General features: G+C 34.9%; 1 protein-coding gene across 5 annotated transcripts in view; it reads left to right on the top strand.

Moving 5' to 3' along the window:
- The window catches only part of LOC147065096 (uncharacterized), an 83435-nt gene that overhangs the window by 50944 nt on the left and 9680 nt on the right, over positions 1-22811 (top strand). For 4 of the 5 annotated variants that reach the window (XM_085957102.1, XM_085957107.1, XM_085957105.1 and 1 more), the window contains one exon: positions 22582-22699. In XM_085957102.1, coding sequence (XP_085813228.1) covers positions 22582-22699 — 118 coding nt within the window. Of the gene's footprint in view, positions 1-4358; positions 5028-22581; positions 22700-22811 lie in introns of those variants that run through there. The other variant, XM_085957108.1, reaches the window with a different exon arrangement.

Raw genomic sequence — 22811 nt, 5'->3', positions numbered from 1 at the left:
GTTGTTAGTATGTAATCATACTAAAAGTCCCCGCCCCTGGGAGGTGAGCTAAAGGCGGGAGGGGGGTCGAAAGGTCCCATTTTTTTGGGTTTTCGCTAATATCTTCAAATAAAAATTATATTAATAATATATATAAATAATAATACTAATTATATTTCACATAAAATTGTCTCTCTAGTACATATTTGTCGAATTCACAACGCTTTCCGAGATATACGTTATTGAAAATTAACGATTTTCAATAACGTATATCTCGGAAACAGCTGCGAATTCGACAAATATGTATATAAACAATTTTATAGGAAATTTAATTAGCTTTCATTTTTATTTGAAACATTTTTTTTCTACGTGTACCGTTTCCGAGATATAAGCGAAAATCCAAAAAAATGGGACCTTTCCACCCCCCTCCCGCCTTTAGCTCACCTCCCAGGGGCGGGGACTTTTAGTATGTTTACCTACTAACTACTCCTAACAAAGTCCTGAAGTCAAAAATTGTGACTATTCCATGCACTCTACACCCATCTTTTGAGCACTCATTGACTGGGCCAACAGGTTTGAAGTGCCGATGCGAGTTTTTATCACCTTGGTTACGCTAGGTTATTTGTTAGGCAACCGGTTGACTCGAATGATGATTCACTGTTGAATCGACATAAATAGAAAGGACCTCAACTTCGTTCAATTCAACTTACAAGTTGATGAAGATTATTGAAATATGTTTCCCACTTATAAATTGTCAATTGACATACAGTTGAACGACAAAAATCGCCAAGCGACATCACTATCAAATCAAGCTGTTTCCATTTTGGCCACGAAAAGTCACCCAACAACTAACTCATTGAAATTATATTATAAGGTTGGCAACTTTTACGCCTCATTGTGGTTCCCAAAGTATCTGCACACTTTTACGAAATAAAAAATAAAGCGGTGAAAATGTTGTATATCTCTATTGCAGGTTTAGCGAACCTTTTTACGTACGCGTGCCCAGTGGCGCACCCAGGATTTAATATTGGGGGGGGGGGGGGCAAGGAGGAGAATGTAAATTAGTCTCATAGGCTCTTTTTCTTCTTCAGAGCCTAATTTCTCGTTTATCGGTCTTTTGTCTACCACTCCACTCGGTGTACCTACAGGCTAGGATATTTGGCGGGCCCCCTACCTACCGCTAAAATTAAAGGCAGTGTGAAACACTACATCAACGTTTTTCAAATTGTGTTTTAGCTCAAATTAAGGGTACTTACACAGTGAATTATTGGCGATTTTTAATACATCTACTTTAATAATGGAGCTGTCGAGTATCGACACATAATAATCAAAAAAAATATTGCACAATTATATAAGTAATTAAAAATGTTCATGACCATGAAGTATAATAGCGCCGCAGGCGACTTTTTTACTTTTAAAGCTAATTTATGATGTGTGTTTATCTCACTTATCTGCTCAACCCGACACGCCGGGCCTCCAGGCTAGAGCCCTGTCAGCCCTCCCCAGCCATGACCTACACCACTCCGGAATTCGGGTGGACACCGAGAATTTTTTGACAGTTCCATTAAGGATTAGGTTTCTAAAAAACCTGACATTAGTGTTGTGTTAGAAATTAAAATCTAAGAAATTTTTCTAAAAGGGGTGCTGGAGAATTACAAATCATTTTTTTGCCGTGTTTTTATTTGTCTAAACCCAAAGGTATAGTTTATTGGCTTTCAATTTCAATGTTTAAAATCATTGAGACAATTTTCATGTTTTGGGGTGCCAGGGCCCCTTGGCCCATCCCCTGGGTGCGCCACTGCGCGTGCCAAAATTTTCCAAATATTATTTTTTGTCTGACGTGCCGAGAAGTGCGTCTGAGCAAAAACGAAAAAATAGTTATTAGCATTCTATTAAAAAAGTTAAAAAATATAATTGAGTATTTGGGTATTTCTTAGTTTGGTTCTTTACGCACATATTGAGTCCAGAATTGCTCCGATCAGGTGAGGCATTCTTTCGCTACAGTGGTCTCAAGCATTGTAAAATGATTGTAAATAGATCAACATCAAGAGTTTCGCGGCGCGGCTCCCCAGCCTTCTGTTGCGGTCAGTGCGATAATACTATGAGTGAAGTATCTGCCTGCTATTTTTATACAATGCGATCTGTCACTTATGCTTGAATTTTGTCGTTTCCGTTTGCGCATCGATTAGTGAATATTTTATTATAATGCCTACTTATACATTTATTTGAAAAACTCTTGTAAAATTTTTTTTTTTTAAATCAATCTATTTTTTTCTCTTAAACATAAAACATTCGCGTGCCATAGGTTCTCTATCGATGCTCTATTGCGTGCTGGCTGTGTCTAGGCCGTACTGATAATTGAAACACTACCATACCTTCACGATTCATTTGAAAATGTTTAACGCTACGAATGGGCCTCGACCTATCGGCCGCCGGTTTGTTTCAATTGCGTATTCATCGATTGACTTTTCATTTGCATTTGTTTTTTATCCAGTGCACTAGCTTGCCTACGATAACAATAAAATAACTTCGCCATCCCCTCCTCTCCTCGGTCGGTGCACAATAATTTAAAATGTTTACGTTTGGCGGAAGACTTGATTTCATGCGCAGCAATGTGTGAATCCTGTGTGATAATTAAATAGCCATTTAAATAATTATTAAAAAACAATTTCAATTAAAATATTCTATCGTGTTACATTGGCATGGTTCCATTTGATTTTTTTGGTTTGCCATTATTAATTTTTTCAAAAAAAAAACCTTTATTATATTTTATCACTATGCCACTATAGTTTTCTGAGTGATTATTTTCACAATTTTGTAATTCATTACTTAAAATGTTTACCAACACGTAGGATAGAAATTGATATAATTTTGAATGCTAGATTCTCTTATGCTGGTTGGGTCCGGGGGTTCCGGGGCAGACTACTCGTGTTACAACAGGCAATGTTGCCAACTGTGGTTGACAAAAACATGTCAGTCAGACGGTGTATGAAAACAAGCTATTTGCCATGAAAAAATGCTAGATTTTGTAAAAATAAAATTGCAAGTAAATTTACTTATTCTACCAAGAACTTTGCTTTCGCGTATTGAAAAAAGTGCAAAAATCGAAAAAATGTCGATACCTGTAAAAATCACATATTTTAACAGAGATTATTTCAAAATTAACAACAAATACCTATCTATATTGTGTAAACTGCATTAGTTTCGTTTCATGATTGAAGACGTGAGCTTCTCTGTTTGAAATTGTTTCATCGTGTTTTATTTCTTACTAAAATAGGTATCGACCTACCTGCATTAAGTTATTTGATGCGCATGAAAATAAATAAATTAAATATCTAGTGGTTTTTCAACACATTTAAACCTGTTGTATGCATAAAAAACGCTAGTAAAAACGCCACAAGCCAGATGCGTTTTTTGCAAGCCTATGCCTATCGAAAAATGCTAGATTTGTCAAGAAAAATGCTAAATTGGCAACGTTGACGACAGGTCGCACGACGTGTAGCTTTTTCCAGTTGTGACCTACGTGGAAACCGTTCGCGTCACAGCAATCAGCGTTTAAGCCGCGTTGACACGGTCCAAGTACGATCCAAGTAGACTTGGATAGGAATAATTAGTATGAAGATGTCTCATCCAAGTGACAGCTTCATACTATTTATTCCTATCCAAGTGACAGCTCCATACTATTTATTCCTATCCAAGTCAACTTGGATGAGTAGGACGCGGTCCAAGTAGCTTGGATAGGAATAATGTCACATACGAGTGCACTTGGATGGCACTCGGTCAAGTGTACTTGGATCGTACTTGGATACGTATAATTAGTATGAAGCTGTCACTTGGATGGCACTCGATCCAAGTGTACTTGGATCGTACATGGACCGTGTCAACGCGGCTTTAGGTGCGGTATGTACCTATATGCACGGGGGTAGATTGGTTGCAGTGACAAGCTAGGGGCTCTATAGTGTGCGTATAATATGCGGTGTGGGTGCCATCGGTCGCAGCCACAAGTGGTCGTGTAGGCGGTAGGCCTTCCTGTCATATTATTTCCCAAATTGAGGTTATGAAATGCAATTACATATATTTAATTTATGAGTTGTAAGTAATACCTAGTGTTAAATATACCCACTTGATAACATTAGCTCTATTCCAATTAAATTGTCGAGAAAACAGCAACCACAGACCGATTCTGTATACAATTTCAGTTTCCCACGTCCTGATCACGCAAATTTTCATGTAGATTGTCCGTAAGTTTTATAATTATTTTGACAGTAAATACCTACCACTTTACAATAATCGAAGACTTTTATGTAATATCTTTACATATTCGATTCGAGATCACTTACACCATTTCAATGGTAAGGTTAACATCGATAACAGCTGACGTTGTTTTCCGCCATCTTTCTCGTTTTTCACATGACATTAAATTTGTTTTCCAAACGCATTGTGTGTTGGTACAATGGTACGTACCACACAGCGCGCGCTTTATCCGCCGTTGACACTGGCTCGCGTCCGGCTGTTCCTATTTCGAATTTTATTCTCGGAACGAAAACATGCATTGCAAAACGCTTTTATAATATGATACCCGATTCAATAGCAAAGGGAAACAGCATACTCCCAGTCTTCTATAATAATGAATAGTAACATCTCTAGTGCAAAAAAGTGATATTCTAAATTTAAATAACTATCAAAGTGACTGTTCGTGCGAGTTGCATTTTCCTAAAATCAGTTTGAATACGGAACCAATCAGCTGACATCATTATTTATTGACTTCATTTTGTTTTTTTTTTTCATTACAATTTACATCATCGAGTAATATTTTTTGATTCGTCAGTCAATGTGTTCATCTCGTTTGATGCGCTCATTTTGTATGTAATTGTATTCAAATGAGAATACAAAATTATCTGTGTGTGTCTTTCTTGTGCTGTGATATAATAACAATCGAACGTATTTTCAACCATTGTTTTGTGTTTTCGTTTACGCATTGTGCATTTGTTTTGGTTTAAATTTTCAATCGAATCGGATATTATGACAGGAATCATTCTCGAGCTGCTGTAAGTACCTAATCGTTATGTTGTTGCATTTTAGGTTATATTTTTACATGACAATAATTGATGTTTATATTTTTCTTTCGTTTTTCGCGCCTCTGTGCGTGGTGAGGCGTTATTGATCCAAGGCTAGACCTACCCTTTAAAATTCCAGACGTACATTATTACATTGTATGTATACCTAAGTATACGAATTCTCTGCATTGTTATTTCGTTATCGTTTGTTGTCGGGACATTAAGTAATTTGTGAAATATCGATCCCACTTTTTTTTTAAAACCAATAGGGCTTGGCCTTTGATTACATACTAAAATGAGAATTTATCTATACCTATGATGAATTTCCTAATGCTCTTTATCGTGTTTTTTTACATGCGCTTCCGTAAGCACGATTTCAAAATGTAGGCATATGATTCATTTCAAAATGATAATGTTGGGTACCTATTAGTGGAAATGAATAATTTAAATAACACATAGGTAAGCTTACTTTATTTGTTAGTAGGTACCAAAGATGTTGTAGAAAACCTTTTTGTATAGGGCTGGAGCCTAAATATAATATTACCTATTATGAAAATGGTGACAAAAAAGGATTACCAATTCTGAGAAGAGACGAGAGATTACTCTGAGGACGAGAGGATTTTTTTACATAGGTACATATTATTTTTGCATATCGTCACCGTTTTAGCAAAACCATCTATGTGTCACTTTTATCAAAAATGACTTTTAAATACCACGTCATTCCTTATTTTTTTCTCTATAGGCCAGTAAAATGATCTATGTGTTGGGTAAACTCGCTCCGAAGTTATTTCAAAAAATAAAAAACAGCTATGTGTAAGGTTCAAAAACCACGGTTCACAAAAACAACTATGTGTATATTATAGTAACATATAAGTAAGATGGTATTTTGATATCGAGAGTGTAATGTTTTTTTACAGTTTGGCTACACATTGTTTGTTTCTATGTTATATGCTATGCATTATGGTCTTGCACGACGGTTTGAAAGATGCTTTCTCAAAAAGAGAGACAGGAAATATTCAATAATTTCTGGAAGATGCCTACATGGTCAATAGGGTATAGGCGAGAATTAATTTAAAAGTTGGATAAACAACTACAAACGCCTCGATGACAGTGGCCAATTGAAAGCAACAATGACAAGTAATAAGAATCTGACTGAAGATAAATAATTGGTAGTGCAACCAAAAATCAAAACGGAGAGATTTGTGGAAAAATGTTACATTATGGTTGGATCTAATTCCAAAGTTCCCACCCATTATTGCAGAGAAAATACCTCCAGGGTGTATGTGGAATCGTGTTTCCGATCCAAAATACAAATGCATGATGAATATAAAAAATGGTCTCTGGAAAATGGTCATAAAGCAGCTGAATATACTCCAGTATATTTACCACCAAAAAATCAGTATCCACCAACCACGTAAAGATCAGTGTGCCATCACTGCCATCTGCTGTAGTTATAAAATGAAGAATGTTTCAGAAATGGAATACAATAGCCACATTATTAAAAAAAAAAAAAGATGCTAGAAGACCAAAAATGAAATGAAGGAGAGTACCAGAAGTATTACTGGACGGTTAGTAATCACAATGGATCTCCAAAGTGTGCTGCTATGTCCAAAACACAGGCACAAATGTATTATAAACAAAAGCTGCAACTACACAATTTCACCATATACATTCTTCATAATGTATCTTCTAATGAATTTGTCTCATCTCATCGAAAGCAGGACAATACAATGAAATAATTCTAATATCGGATGGGTGTGGATATCAAAACCGAAATAAATTATTCGCTACTGCTCTAAGTTATATCTTTAGAGAGAAAAAACATCGAGATTCAGCAGCTTTTATAATATATATAATGAATCATTGCCAATATCACAGTCGAAATACATACATCTTCAGGAATTAAAAAGTGTAATAGAGAAAGATCACCACTATTTCTACGATAACCTAACATTTAAACCTGCTAATAGAAAGTAAACGAACTTATAAATATAATATCATCTCACTATTGCATTAATAATTAATAAAATGATATTGCAATTTATCACTAACGCACTATGTATATTTCAACTATTATTTATGTAACAGTTTTTCATGAATTTATTATTATTCACATTTTGATGAATAAATTAAACTATGTGTATTTACAAAACGGTCAAAACAACTTATGTGACATCACAAACTGTATTTTTATTATTTTTGTATTAAAAATAAAAGATTTTTGTAAACAAAATAATAATCTTAGACCATTTTCTGATTATAATAAAGCATTCTTCATAATTTTAATGTTTAAATGTAACATTATTTTTTTATTCAGTTTTATCCTTCTCCTGCACAATTTGAGAAAGTGCACATAGATGGTTTTGCTAAAACGGTGACGATATTATAAAAGAGGGACTTACGAAAATCTGAAATTACCTACCTTCAGAGATTTGTATAAATTTACATGCTCCATCTGGAAGAAAATTCAACATCTTCGGTTAAGTACTACGAATTACTTACCAGTGGCAGTTTAAGGTACTTGGAGGCCCCATACGCTGACTGATTTCGACACCCCCTACGATATAAATTAAACCAATCAGGTTTTAGTTATTTAGTAGGTAATAGAAATAAGTTTCATGGACATACGAGGGTGGGTCAATAATTCCTTAGAAAAAAGCATTAAAACAGTTTTTATTTTTGTATTTTTTTTTTATTTCTCAACATAATCTCCTTGGAGCTCAATACACTTGGTTAGACGTTTCTCAATTTTTTTTAAACCGTCAGAAAAATAAGTTTTCGGAAGGTCCTCAAAATAAGCATTTGTCCGATCGATGACTTCTTCATTTGAAAAAAAAAACGCTGTCCACTTAGCCATTTTTTTAAGTTTGGGAAAAGGAAAAAGTCACTGGGGGCTAAATCTGGCGAATACGGTGGGTGGTCGACCAATTCGAACTTCAATTCTTCAATTTTAGCCATTGATCGTAAACATGTGTGAACACGGGCATTGTCATGATGAAAGAGGATTTTTTTCCTGTTTAAATGAGGCCGTTTTTCTTCAATTTTGTTTTTTAGCTGGTCCAATAAAGATGCATAATAATCCCCTGTTATTGTTTTTCCTTTTTCCAAATAGTCAACGAAAATAATTTCACGTGCATCCCAAAATACAGTAGCCATAACCTTACCAGCTGATTTTACGGTTTTCGCCTTCTTTGGACATGGTTTGCCTTCGCAATCCACTGCTTTGACTGTTCTTTCGTCTCGGGAGTATAGTGGTGTATCCATGTTTCATCTACAGTCAGAAAGCGACGAAAAAATTCATCCGGATTGCGTTGCATGAGCGACAACAGGGCTTTAGAGGCCACCACCCTATTGCGTTTATTGTCGACTGTGAGCAAACGCGGCACCCATCTTGCAGAAATATTTTTCATGCCCAATTTGTCATGTAAAATAGAAATGACGCTACCTTTTGAGATCCCTGTAACCTCAATTATCTCACTCAACTTTAATCTTCGGTCACTTAACACCATATCGTGGATTTTATTGATCATTTCTGGTGTAGTCACCTCTACAGGACGTCCTGAGCGTGGTTCATCCTTTGTTGATGTACGACCACGTTTAAATTCATTTAACCAGTTATAAATAGTTGCAAGTGAAGGAGCAGATATGCCGTGAACTAAATCCAACTCATTTTTTATTTCCTTTGCTGTTAACCCTTTTATATTAAAATGTTTAATAACAGCTCTAAACTCAATTTTCTCCATTTTTGTAAACAAGCAAATTTTTTTTTTAAATGTACGAAAATAAAAAACAACAACCCGACCAATCTGATTGAAACTTCGCAGCATACTGAATCGGTAGTGCCGCTGCATGAAAACAAACCGCTTACAGTACTAGTCGCGCCACCTGTCGGCTTTTCTAAGGACTTATTGACCCACCCTCGTATAAAGCCAAAATGTTCAAATTGTATAAAACGTTTGCTCGTAACTTTTCGTACAAAACCGTTAAGTATAATATTATGTTTGAACGCTGTACCTACTAACAAACCACCTTTTGGGTCCGGACGAATACGTGAAGGAATCACCGGCGAAGGGAGAGTGGAGGAGGGGGATGATTTAGGTTGAGCACTGATTTATGGACACAGTCATATAATATTACAAAGATGAATACCTATAATTTATTATGTAAAATTACCCATCACGTATGTTGGGAAAATTATTTTAATAAAGAATGCATCTTCTTGATTCGACAGGGGTGTCTAGGGGAGGGGGTAGATGTTCAGTTTAAACAAGAGTGAATAAAAGAGGGCGTTACTTGTGTCGTTAGAACTGCTCCCACTGATGGTTTACTTATAATAATGTCTCTTCCACGCATTTAATTCCCATTAAGTATCTACTTATCTACCTTATTGTTATTTAATGATACCTAATCATATTATTTACAACTAGTAATAACCCGCGACATTGTTTCTAGTGCGTTATTTTATCTTGATTTCTGAACTTTTCGGGAAGATATCAATATGAAAAGTTGATACCTCAGTATTCTATGGGTAGGTAGGTACCTAAACTGTGAAATTTCCATCCATATTGCTCCTGTTGTTGCTTTTTTTACTTATTTCGGAACCAACAGACAGACAATTAAAAAAACCATGTTTTGTGATAATGTATTTATTTTTAAAAAGCTGGTGAAAAATGGACATATATTTCGAAATCACAGATACATGCTATTTCAATTTTATTATTGTTATTGTAGATATTATTTAGGTAGGTACCCAATATAATAATATATTAATTTGCTACTGATGAATTCGACAAAAAAAAACGCACATCTTTGATGATGACGCATTTACGCTATTGTGTTTATCATTCTTTTAGATTTAAAACGTATATGTCCAGTTGACAGTCCCACGATGGCCGCGCGACCTGAACGTCGGCCTATAGCGTCGTGGGTCCCAGGTTCGAATCTGGGTCTGGCAAGTACACATATTGTTTTTCAATTTGTGTATTTGTCAGAGTATGGACGTAACAGGCTGAGCAAGTAGCTGACATCCATTTCTCGTAAAAACAAAAATCTGTTAATACACTATGTGGAGGCCCATAATATGAACTTATTAGGATCAGACATGGTCGAAAAAATATATATAGATGTATGTCCAGTTAACCTACCGCACCATTTTCACTAGTTGAACACTCGAACACATTCAATTAAAGACGTTCCTACTGCACAGCAATTAAAATACCTACGGCGGTGCTATTTATGTGAGGCACCCATTCAGTCAAACGGCCTTGCCGTGTTTTCTTCTGCGGTGTTTACTAAGTCATGGATGGGTAACTGGTGGGAAGTAATACTGCCTAAAAGTAGACTGATTTCGTCATTCGTATGAGAGCATTGTTGAATAATTCGAAAACCATAATTGATTAACTGCAGGAAAATGTAAATTTGACAATATGTTGAGTAAAACCTTCTATCTACTGTCCGATTATTGCAATGAAACTTGTTACGCACACTACAGCAATTTCGCCAATATTGAAAATGATCTCTTCAGTCAGTTTGGAGACCTGTTAAGCTCGTTTTTCGTCTTATGGCCTCTGCCAATCGAAAAGTTACTCTTCGGATTGAAAGATTTTTTTCTCGAGTTGAAATAATTGTCAATGACACCAATGACATTTTTTTCACAATACCTTTGTTTCCGATTATCAAAAATTTGATACGGAAATGCGAAACTATACATGCTTAAGGGGTCGGCAACCTTTCTAGACTTATGGGCCACATGCAATTTTTATTCTTAATTCTGTTGTAAGGTGGCAAAACATGATACATATATCCGTTTTTTTTGGCAAATTCAGTAATGTATTAACACACCCTCAATAGCACGACACAAATCTGGCTAGCTCACTTGTTAGTGCACGTACCATAGGGTGGTTATTAAATGTTTATAGTTTTTTTTGGAAATGTATACAATGTGAATTAAAGTCTTAAAGAAAATATTAAAATCTGTTTATTTATTTATTTTGTTATAACACGGTTTTTATCATTTAAAACATTTCAGGGTTTATACATCTAATTTTTAACTTTATATAAAAAGGATTATTTATTTAGGAACTTATTTTTTAATATTCAATTGATAATTTTTACTTATTTAGTTATTAACTGGCACGCCATAAAGGAGCGTGAGTTTTATACTATATTCCTAGAGGAGCCGAATCGAACTCAACTATCCTATCAGAAGAGCGAAATCGAACTGATCTTAGACTAATATACTTTTGAATTGACGCACTCGATCTCGGGAGAGGCCTTATTTTTTTAAAGCCTGTCCCCCTTCAGAGGCACCACCTAATTAGCAGTGCGATCGCGCGTATTACTCCTTAACATTTAATTTGTTATAAACTCTTATTCTAATCTATAAACAATTGGGTAAAATTATTTAAAGCATAATTACGGAAGAAAGCTATGTAGAAAGTTAAGTATTTAAGAAGTTATTTCAATTTCCAAATTATAAAAACATATCTCCCGCCGAAAATTGTCTCTTTGTTTAGAATCGGTGTGAGCGGTGCACACACACTATCAAAATAGTCCCGATTCACGCATATCGAGTGATTGACAGAATACGCAGTGCAGTGCGTGTATTATTTTAAATTTACAGATTTTATTTAAACACGTTATTTATTTTAAATTATAAAATGCAGCTACTGAATTTAATTATACAAAACAAAACTACTGAGTTTAATAGTAACCCTCTTCGGTAATTTTGCTATACATATTATTATATTTTAATCCTCGCTTACATTTATTTATCTCAATTCTCATTTACTCCGGCATTCATCTCCTTTATAGTATAACAATTTTACATCTTCCTCACATACCAGTATACATATTTATTATTAAGATATTTCTTTATTTAAAACTTACGTGCTAGGTACATACCATATTATTTGAAATCATAATTAAACAATTTAAATATTTACTTAATCTATTGACTCCATTCGTCACCTCGCATACTTGTTTCAATTTACCAAATTCTTCCCACCTAGTGTACACCAGTGCATACACAGGGCGAGGACTTAAACTGAAATAGAAAGATAGATTGACGATTTTCCAAGGGATTTTAGTTACGAGTTTTATAAAGCCGCCGGGGTAAAGATTAGGTGACAATGTTTGGGCCATCAAATATATATTATATTATCATAGATATTTAAACGGTATTTTATGTTGGTGTTAGTATACCTTCAGATTCGCCTCAGTGAGATCTACAAAATATCAAAATATGGTTTGTGTAGGTCTTATAGGTTGGGAGAAATAAGCTATGTCAATATGTGATATGACCATTGTTTGAATTTCTTTCGAAATTTAAAATTGCTCTCCTGAACAATTTCGAAAAAACGGACATATCGTGTTTTGCCATCTTACTACAGAATTAAGTTTTTATTATGTCAATCTTTAAAACTAGGTACAAAATAATTAATATTTATAGACAAATGTGATTTACTTATAAAAATAAAACTTATTGAAAAAATATCAATATTACTTAAATTAAAATCAAAATCAAAATACCATTTATACTAGTCCATTTCCGCGCTTGATGTGACTTTCGTGGCTGTCCCATAACCTAATGATATAAATATCCACGTTAAAATCTGTGATACAACTTCGGATTGAAGCATGCATTTAAGAAGAAAATTAATTTTCATGACAGAAAATGCTCATTCACAAATGAATCTGCTTCCAATGTGACTATAGTCTCATTTACACGGTTCAATTTTGACGATCATCACGGAGGAATCATCCGCAGTGACCCGTGTAAACGCACATTCATCCTCGAATCATCGAAAGTGATCATCCGGAATTGAAATCGAATAAAGTTAAACATGTTCTACTTTTCGATCATCGCGGATGATTGCAAAAGTGCCACGCGTGCGCACCACGCTACTGCCCATGCCACGCATGCGCAAAGCGCCTCTGACTACTGTAATCATATTATTTACATAAGTAGGTACGTAAACTGTCATTCTGAATTGAAAACAAACCGGTTAATACTCCCATGACATTACTTCGCATTATGACCCATGGTTTTATACACCAACGGCTCTTTTTCATATTCCTCTTTCTCTCTGAAATTTCTGCATTCATACAACAAATATTCACTAATTGTTGTTATTTCAGTTGACGCCATTTTGAAATGATTTGAATATTTCACTTTCGGTGACACGTGTAAACAAGCAGTATGCAATGCCCTGATGATCATCCGCAGTGACTCGTGTAAACTAGCCTTATCTCACACGAAACTGGTTAATTAAGTAGGTGCTTGGTACCATTCCTTATTCAAAAATTATCCTTCATTTGCAAATTTACATTTTCTCGACATTTCATCTAACAGTAAATAGTAGATGTTCATGAATAATCAAGCTGTGACAAAAAGAATATGCCACAATTGCGTGTGCGCATTTTTTTGTATTACTTTATCATAAAAATGGTTCAACATTCGAGCTGCATGTTATGTTAGTATGGGCATCCAATTATGAGCCGCAAAAATACACATGTGAACTACTGGTTGCCAACCCCTGCTATAATGCATCCTTACATCAGTAGCGCACCCAGGGGGGGGGCCAGGGGGCCTTGGCCCCCCCCAAAATATGAAAATCATCAGAATGATTTTACACATTGAAATCGAAAGCCAATAAACTATACCTTGGGCTTAGACAAACAACACGACAAAAAATGATTTGTAATTCTCCAGCACCCTTTTTAGCAAAATTTCTTAGATTTTACTTTCTAACAGAAAAATTTCGAAACACTGATGTCAGGTTTTTTTAGAAACCCGTTCCCTAATGAAATTCTCGGTATCCACCCGAATTCTGGAGTGGTATAGGTGATGGCTGGGGAGGGTTGATAGGGCTCTAGCCTGGGGGCCCGGGCTGTGGGGGGCCAGCGTGTCGGGTTGACCAGATAAGTGAGATAAACACACATCATAAATTATCTTTAAAAGTAAAAAAAGTCGCCTGCGGCGCTATTGCACTTCAAGGCTATGAACATTTTAAATTATATAATTGTCCAATATATTTTCAGATTATTATGTGTCGATACTCGACAGCTCCATTATTAAAGTAGATGTATTGAAAATCGCCAATAATTCACTGTATAAGTACCTTCAATTTGAACTAAAACACAATTTAAAAAACGTTAATGTAGTGTTTCACACTGTCTTTAATCTAAGTGGTGGATAGGGGGCCCGTCAAATACCCTAGCCCAGTGGTCGGCAAACTCATTAGTCAATAGAGCCAAATATCAACAGTACAACGATTGAGATTTCTTTTGAGAGCCAAATTTCTTAAACTGAAATTATATGCGTAGGTAGTATGTAGGTACACTGCTAATTTACTTAATAAACTTTAGTTAAAGTTTTAAGTCCTAATTAAATTATAGGTAGGTACACTGAATAAAACTGAATATCATACGTAATAATGATCTTATTTATTAATAAAAATTAAATTGTAAGTCAGGTATCCATAACATTGAATCATGACAATGACTGACAAACTCAATGTGAATAATGGCCTTGCATCTCCTTGTAAAGTTTGGGTAAGTCAGGTTCGTATGTTGTTGATTTAATTTTAAGCACGATTCCAGGTTCTCATCAATAAATCGATTTCTCATTTTACTTTCTTGGTAATCTTTTTACTAACCACAAAATTTGCAATATTAACATTGTTGAAAGATTTTATTCAGGACCTAATTAAATACAGAACTTTATTTTTCTTGACGCTTCTCCTCAGCTGCTTTCTTCCTTGCATCATCGACAGAATATTTAGCGCAAAATTACGAGTTTTTAGTTGTAGTATCTCTCTAAATTTGAATGCGCTAATTTTTCCCGACACATAAATAAAGGTCGGTAAGCCATTTAAGTTTTAAATAAACGCGAAATCTCGGTCTATTCAACATTACATTTACGGTTATCTTCTTCCATTTTCTTTGCTTCTTCTTTGTAGCCATGTCAAATATGGCAGAGAGCATCTGTGGCAGAGTCGCACTCAAGGGGCCAAAGAGCCGCAGTTTTTCGACCACTGCTCTAGCCTGAGGGCCCGTTTCAGGATGTCGGAGCCATGGTGTAGGTACACCGAGTGCAATAGACAAAAGACCGATAAATTAGATATTAGGCTGTGTTGTATTGAGTAGGTTGTGTATAATTTAAAAGCAATAATACTTTTTTTGTCCATTTTCAATTAATATGTTGAAACCTCAATATTAAAAAACCAAAAATCTGCGATAAACATTCGGCGAAAAGAACGACTACACCCACTACGGTGGTGGTGTAAATCAAAAGAATATTTTTTTCAGTGGAATTCGGCATAAATATTGTAGCTCTCTAGACCAGTGTTCCCCAAACTTTCGACATCTGTGTACCCCTTCTATAATTTTCGTAACACTGAGTACTCCTCGTCAAAGAAAAATGCATATAAGTACTTTAATAACAATCAAAATATATTCCTTTTGTAGAACATAAACAAAATAATAATAAACGAAAAATAAAATTCATTCATAATAAAATATAAATAAAAGTTATATTATAAAAAATAACATTCATTATAAACCATGAGAAGGATGAAATTATTTATGTTGAAACGACAGATCTTCATAATTTGGTTCCCTGGTTATTAATTTTTATCTGAGATGCGGTTCCACACCCAAAGGCTGTTCCTTTTTTTTACTTAATGTCTACAAATGCTGAAAAAGCAACTTCACATAGATATGAAGTTGAAAAAGGCAATGTATTTCAGGAATTTCTCTGTTTAAACTGGATACACATGTTGCATTTGCAACCTAAATGATGTTTAAGTACACTCCTTATATTTATTTTGCAAGAATGCGTCTGAAACTAATAATTCCAACAATTGCTCTTCTTCCGCATGCGATAAACCTTCTAGCATGGATGTTGTATTAATGCTTGTTGCACCAGGCGTAACCATAACCAGGTGCAGCGCGTACCCCCACCAAACTCTTCCCGTACCCCAGGGGGTATGCGTACCACACTTTGGGAAACACTGCTCTAGACCAAGCAGATAGCACAGTCGATATTATTTAAGTAATGTTTAAGCATACTAGGTACACATGTCCAGCATGGTCGCTGTTCACTTCCAATCCGCCAATCGCTGATGACACGCTCAACGGTTACCGCCACTATGCCTCCAATTTAATAAAAACTAGGAGAAACTGTACAAATATATCGCCGTGTATTGTGAAATTATGTAAAAATATTTATATGAAGAAGAAAAAGAGCCTATGGGACTAATTTCCATTCTCCTCCTTCGGCCCCCCCCAATAATAAATCCTGGGTGCGCCACTGCCTTACATGATACCTGTACTCAGACAAAAATTGTAGCACATAGTATAATTACTATTATAGTAGAAATAGGCAGGGTTTGCAACAACACTGCACTAATCATTAGTCATATACTTTTACAAAAACAAGTTCAACTGCATTTGGGAAACGCCTTAACATAATATTGTGTGGGTACAAAATCTGTATTGATCAAAGATGTTACAGAAAACCTTTTTCTATAATTATCTTATTCAAAACCTTTGGTGCTGACCATCCCATTATATAATTATATAAGTACCTCATGTTTATTAGTACTTACTTAGGTATGTAATCTACTATTCTCCTTATTCTGCGGAATGAAGGTTATCTTAACAGACTTTATGAAAAGTGTTTTTAGCCATTTGTTCAGCCCATTCTGTCCATGCAATCCAACGATGTTGAAGAAAAACTTCTTCCATAGAGACAGAGTCTAACTGTATGAAAGTGAAGCTGAGAAAGGGATCCATGGTCTACCAATTTTCGTACAAACTCTGAAGATTCAGGAAGGCATTCGTTGTTTGTTGTACAGAAAAATTGCATTTTGACAAGCTTAATTCTGAGCAACAGAGAGCACTTACCAAAATAAACCGCATAGTCAAGAAGTTGAATTGAGCAAGCTACGAATAGAAGAAGCATTCATGGTAGCAGTCCGATTTTTTATTTGATTTCAGGTCAAATAAAATGGGTTGCTGGTCAAAATTTCTTCTCCATTTATATAAATATATTATTGTGTGATATTCCTACCATTTACTTACTAGTGTCAAAATATATATGTAAAATGGAGATTTCGGTATGTTTGTGTTCAGTTAATTTCAAACCATTTTTTCTCTTATATTGTTGTTATATTTTGAGAATTCTTATGAGTGGTCTAGAACTTGGAACTCTGGACAACCATTTATTAGCTATGTTAATATTGACGACTGAGGAAATTTGATGGAAAAAGAATTATTGATATGTCTAATTAACTGAGATTTTAAAAATTGCATATTGTTTTTCACAACCCCTGTTTCGCCTTTCGCTATGTTCAGCCTAAAGGCAAAAGTTTTGAGTAACATGAATAAAGAAAATTATGTCACTGTTATTTTTATCTTGAAAATCGTTAAAATATGAGAGAAGCGATTAGTCAGTTCAATTCTTAAGCAATCATGGGAAAATGTATTGATCTTTAGCAACCCATCGCTTCCATTTTTTGTCTATTGATAATCGTTGTTACAAAACTTTCCGTACATACCTATCTGTCGAAATATTAAAACATGTGCTTAGAAAAAGTTAGGGCTGGATGTGGCGGAATTAGGATTTTATAAATCTGTGACCTGTCACCATTTTATTTAGCACTACACTACTGGTCTGAATGACTAAACGTGGATCAGATCTTAAAACGGTCAATATGGAAGTTTACAAATTTATTTAAAATTTATGCCTTTTGCGTTTTTGTATGATTCGAATATATATACATACATATAAAAAGAACATTGCATTGTTGATTGTGTCACAGTGACTGATAGATAGTAATATTATAATTTATAACAAATGGCAGTGAAATAGCAAATCGCCTGCCTGCATTATTTGATTACTCCTTTCACATCCTGTGAGTCAGACATTCATTCATTAGAACTCATTTTTTTTATCTCTCCATGTTGTGTCTCTTTAATAATAAATTAAAAAATAAGGAAGCATTGTTAACAGTTTATTAAATGTGTCAATAACGCTGTGGACTGTATTTTCAATACTGTGGGAGGTCCCAGAGCGGTGACCAAATTGCACGGGAGTGTTAGTGTTGGCCTACAACTATTTGCATATTTTTATATAATGTCACAATGTAACAACATACAATTATCCTGCAAATAAATCTCGCCGTTACTCCCAAACCATCCGATTTTATCACTCCGAAGTCACAAACAGCAACAGACAATGTCCCCACACAGCCAACCTAGCGAGAAGGGTTACATAATGCCACCTAACTTACAACCGGAGGTGATACTAGGTTATGTGAAAATATTTTTTTTTATCTGAGGCGCTATTGTTACTTCCATGATCTTAATTTAAATTGCTTAAATCATTGCCATCCATCTGAGATATTAGGTTAATATTGTATATTATGAATTTGCATATAATTCAACACTAAAAATGGTAGCGGGATGCATTTTGAGTCTGCTTATGGGCGTCACTGATTGTATATACCGCTATTTTTATGTATGTACTTTGAAGGGCCATTTTTGGGATCTGTAGTTGGGTTTCGTACCATGCAATCACCGGATGCGACATGATACGGAGATCAGAAAGTCTAAAGCTAGCCATTACAGTTAAGCATGTAATGTATCCCGCTTTCTACTACTTTAGCATGCCTCATCACCTCCACCACTGACCTCTTCACTTTCCCGGGATATGTTTCCAATTGCCAAACAATTGATTCAAGCAATAAATACCTGCCCTACTGCTATAATCACCAGTAGGATGCTGAGCTACAAAGTATTGTAGACTATTGCACCCGTGAGTGGTTATTGTGACCTTAATTGGTGACCTTAAACTATCGTTTTTCACTTTCTTGAATCTCATAGGTCACTTCTCTTCAGACGTTTTTGCCTGTATCCAATCCTGATTTCCTAAAGAATTTGGATTTATATGCACCCATCAATTACCTATATACTCTTTTCGGTTAGAACGGTTTCCTCGTGTCATTCTTATCAGGCACCATTAGCGAGGAGTACGAGACTAATCAATGCACTCCCCAAAGATATAGACATTCTCAGTTTGCTGTGTATAGGACCAATTGTTTTTTTTTTTTTTTTCAATTTTAATCTCATGTGAATGTCCTGAATTCTGATTTTTTTATACCCACAATAAATAAATTTTAAATAAATAAATAATTCCAGCATGGTAAACTGGTAGACAGGGTACATGTAGTCATCAGTTGAGACAGCTAGCTTTTTCTGAACTCCGGTAGTGTGTCACATCATACTGTGTGCGAACATCCCGTAAAAGCAGTAAGGGATATCCAGACAGCAGCATGCAATTGCTACTGGTGGCTTTCGTTGGCGGTTGTGTTTGCAAACACACTCATTTCTGAAATTTTGTCATAGGAATCTGTAAATGCACTACATATTAAACGTAGATTTGTAATCAGGACATCGATGTGTGAACACCCGCACATTTAATTTGAATGAATAGGCCAACTGTTTGATGCCTACAGCATCTGCAGACATCTGCTTTTAATATTTCATTCCTTTTTTAAATATGAATATAATGTCATTCCAAAGGTAATTAAATAAACCTCACTAAATGTGACATTGTAAAAATACTAAGAAAATTGCGTTATCTATATCAGTTTTACATAATATTCTACATCTACATCAGGGGAGGGCAAACTGCGGCCCGCGGGCCGCATGTGGCCCGCCGGGTGTTTTTTTGCGGCCCGCCATCATTAATTGTACTTATGATTATGAATAACTTTTTTTATAATTTTTAAAAAAATATTGACGATAGATTAAAATTTGAAGAATTTGTTGTTTCCTAAATGTATTACTCTTATCTCAGTATGTCTCCCTTGCGTCTCGTCTCACAATATGTAACCAATATTTTCTACGTTGAACATTGATTTCAATAGATATTGATAGTGTACCGACAGAGCTACAACTTGAGATTATTGATCTGCAGTGTGATACTGATTTAAGAGAATTGCATCGTCGTGAAGAAATCTCCAAATTTTACAATGTCCTTAATTCAGACAAATTCGACCAACTTAAAGATTATGCAAGAAAAATTTTCGTTATTTTGGATCAATTTATATATGCGAACAAACATTTTCGATCATGAACCTCAATAAAAATTCTTTACGATCAAATATCTCCGATGGCCATTTACAAGCAGTTTTGAGAATATCAACTACAAAAATAACACCTGAATTTAAAAAAATGTACAACAGTTTCATTCTTCTCATTAATTTTTTTGAAATGTTTATTTTTCGTGATAATAAATAGTGTATATCTAAAAATGGTATTTTACTTGCGGCCCGCCACTCATTTTGAATTCTTGAATTTGGCCCTCCATCCAAAAAGTTTGCCCCCCCCCTGATCTACATGAATGTATTATGCTGGCGAGGGGTGGAGGTAAGCCGTTAAGATTCAACATAAATAGTGCACACTAAACTTTGTCAGTGATACTTATCTGTTTTCATTGAACTAAGAATACAATTTGCAGATGGTGCTCGTTAGTTTTTTAAAATATTTACCCTGCCTAAACAAAAATAGTTAAGGTATGCTATGGGCGATCCAACAAAAATAGTGCACACTTTTTCAGTCATACTTATTTGTTTTCGTTGAATTAAGAATACATATTACAGATGATGTCAGTTAAGTTTTTTAAATTCATTAAGCCCTGCCTAGTCCAAACCATAATCAATAGAAAAGATTGTTATAGAGACTAAAATGATGCATGGGTTAATAATTTAATATAATTTTAATGAATATTTTTTGACTATTATTTACTATGGCTTGGATTGGGCAGGGTTTAATTGAACTTTAAAAGCTAACAAACACCATCTTCACATTGTATTGAAAACAAATGCGTTTGACTGACGAGGTTTAATATGCACTATTTATGTCGGATCTTAACAGCCTACCTCCACTTTCCACCACTGTTGTTTTATCAATGAGTACATTAAGTGATAAATATTGGTTATATCTATTAGAAAATAGTTTTAAATTATTTTATAAAGATAAAAAACAACCGTCTGAGGTAATTTTCTTTGAATAATGTCATATTGTAGGGATGTAGTATGTTTTATCTTTAAAAAGGTGATATAAAATCAATCTATATATAATAATTAAATAATTATGTGTAACACAGCAACATTTTATTGACAATGGTTTTTCCATTTTTTTAGTATTGCCTGACAAAAATGAATACTGATGAATACACACTTATATGGATCATAACAGGAAAATACTATTCATAAAACGTTGTGGGAATTTATATCTCTTTTTAGAATGATACCGAAGGAGTGATAAATTAGTTTAGACATATTTCAAGAGAAACGTGACAAAAGTCACCAAGAGTCAAGTCTAAAAAAAAAAATACCATAGAATAGGCACATCGGCAGTCTTGCTTTTTCCGACTCGCTGTGGTTGTTTCCGATTATGACGCAATCCGTGACTATGAATGATATTCCTATTCCATCCATCTTCGAACTGCGGAAGTTTTTCACGAATGATGTAACGCCGTAAACTTTAATTCGATGATTCCGCCAAGATACTTTTCCACAACCCCTACACGCAGCAATAGAATTTATTCACGTATATTTCACCATGAAATAGTAAATAGTGATCGTATTGTTTACTATAGTGTGAATATGATTCAAAGTTAAATCCATATAGGTAATTTAACTCATAAAGGTTTCACCTAGAATTGCAAAGCTTAGGTTATTATTTAATGTTAATTTTTAAACTGACTACTTATGATGATTTTCATACAATTATAGTATCGTTTTCATTCTCTCGGTGGCCCACGTAGTCGAGTGCATAAGGCGCTGGCTTTTCCGGTGGCTCCGGGTTCGATCCCGGTGAGGTCACTATATATTTATAAGATTTTCTCAAAGTTGAAAAAATTTATTTTTATATATATAAATATATTATTGCCGTTTGGGTATCACTGTATTTGTCCAGCAGTTGTCCACTCGCCGAGCGACATGACCTGCCCATTGGTATTTCATTTGCTTAACAACATCAATCAAATCGCATCCTCTTGTCTGCTTCCTTATCCATTGGTTTATTTGGTGATTTTTCCGCATTACGTACAACATGCACCTTCCCATGTCACGTTAAGTTACTCGTAGTTTTTGGATTTCTCTTACATTAAGAGTCCATGGATAGCATAGCACACATTGGTTAACACTGTATGCTTAATAAATTTCGTTTGGATTTCAAACAAAATTATTTTATCTTGCATACGAATAAACAATACTATATTTGCTTGAATTCTGGATACCAACAATATACCTACTTGATGATTTTGATGTCAATTAATTGTGTTTCTCAATTCTGCCATTATTTATTGTCGACGTCTTGGAGATAAGTATGACTAAACATCCGGCACTTAGTTGGGTTAATTTAAAGACTACATATCTGTATCTGACCCTAAAAATATTGCAGCAGCTATGGCTTATCTACAGACTGGACATTTCATTATTTTCATTAATTATTCTTTTTTCTATTGCAGTTAAGTCGGCTCATGACAGAGATCTATGACACGGTGGCAGAAGCGTGCACTCTTGATTCGCCGGGGAGGGAAGACGAAACTATGCTCGGTGAAAAGGACGACAGGAATGATGCAGAAGGTAATGGTCATTTACCACATTTACAATGCATATTATATTGTAACAACTGTATCTTATGATTATTTTTGAACAATATCACAGGGCACCTCATGATCGATATAGCCTGTAATTT

The sequence above is a fragment of the Rhyacophila brunnea genome, unplaced genomic scaffold, assembly GCF_057557595.1.
Source record: "Rhyacophila brunnea isolate RB1 unplaced genomic scaffold, BYU_Rbru_1.0 scaffold_6, whole genome shotgun sequence".
Classification (NCBI taxonomy): Eukaryota; Metazoa; Arthropoda; class Insecta; order Trichoptera; family Rhyacophilidae; genus Rhyacophila; species Rhyacophila brunnea.
The sequence above is the reverse complement of the archived record's forward strand: the minus strand, read 5'-3'. Positions and strand labels throughout refer to the sequence as shown.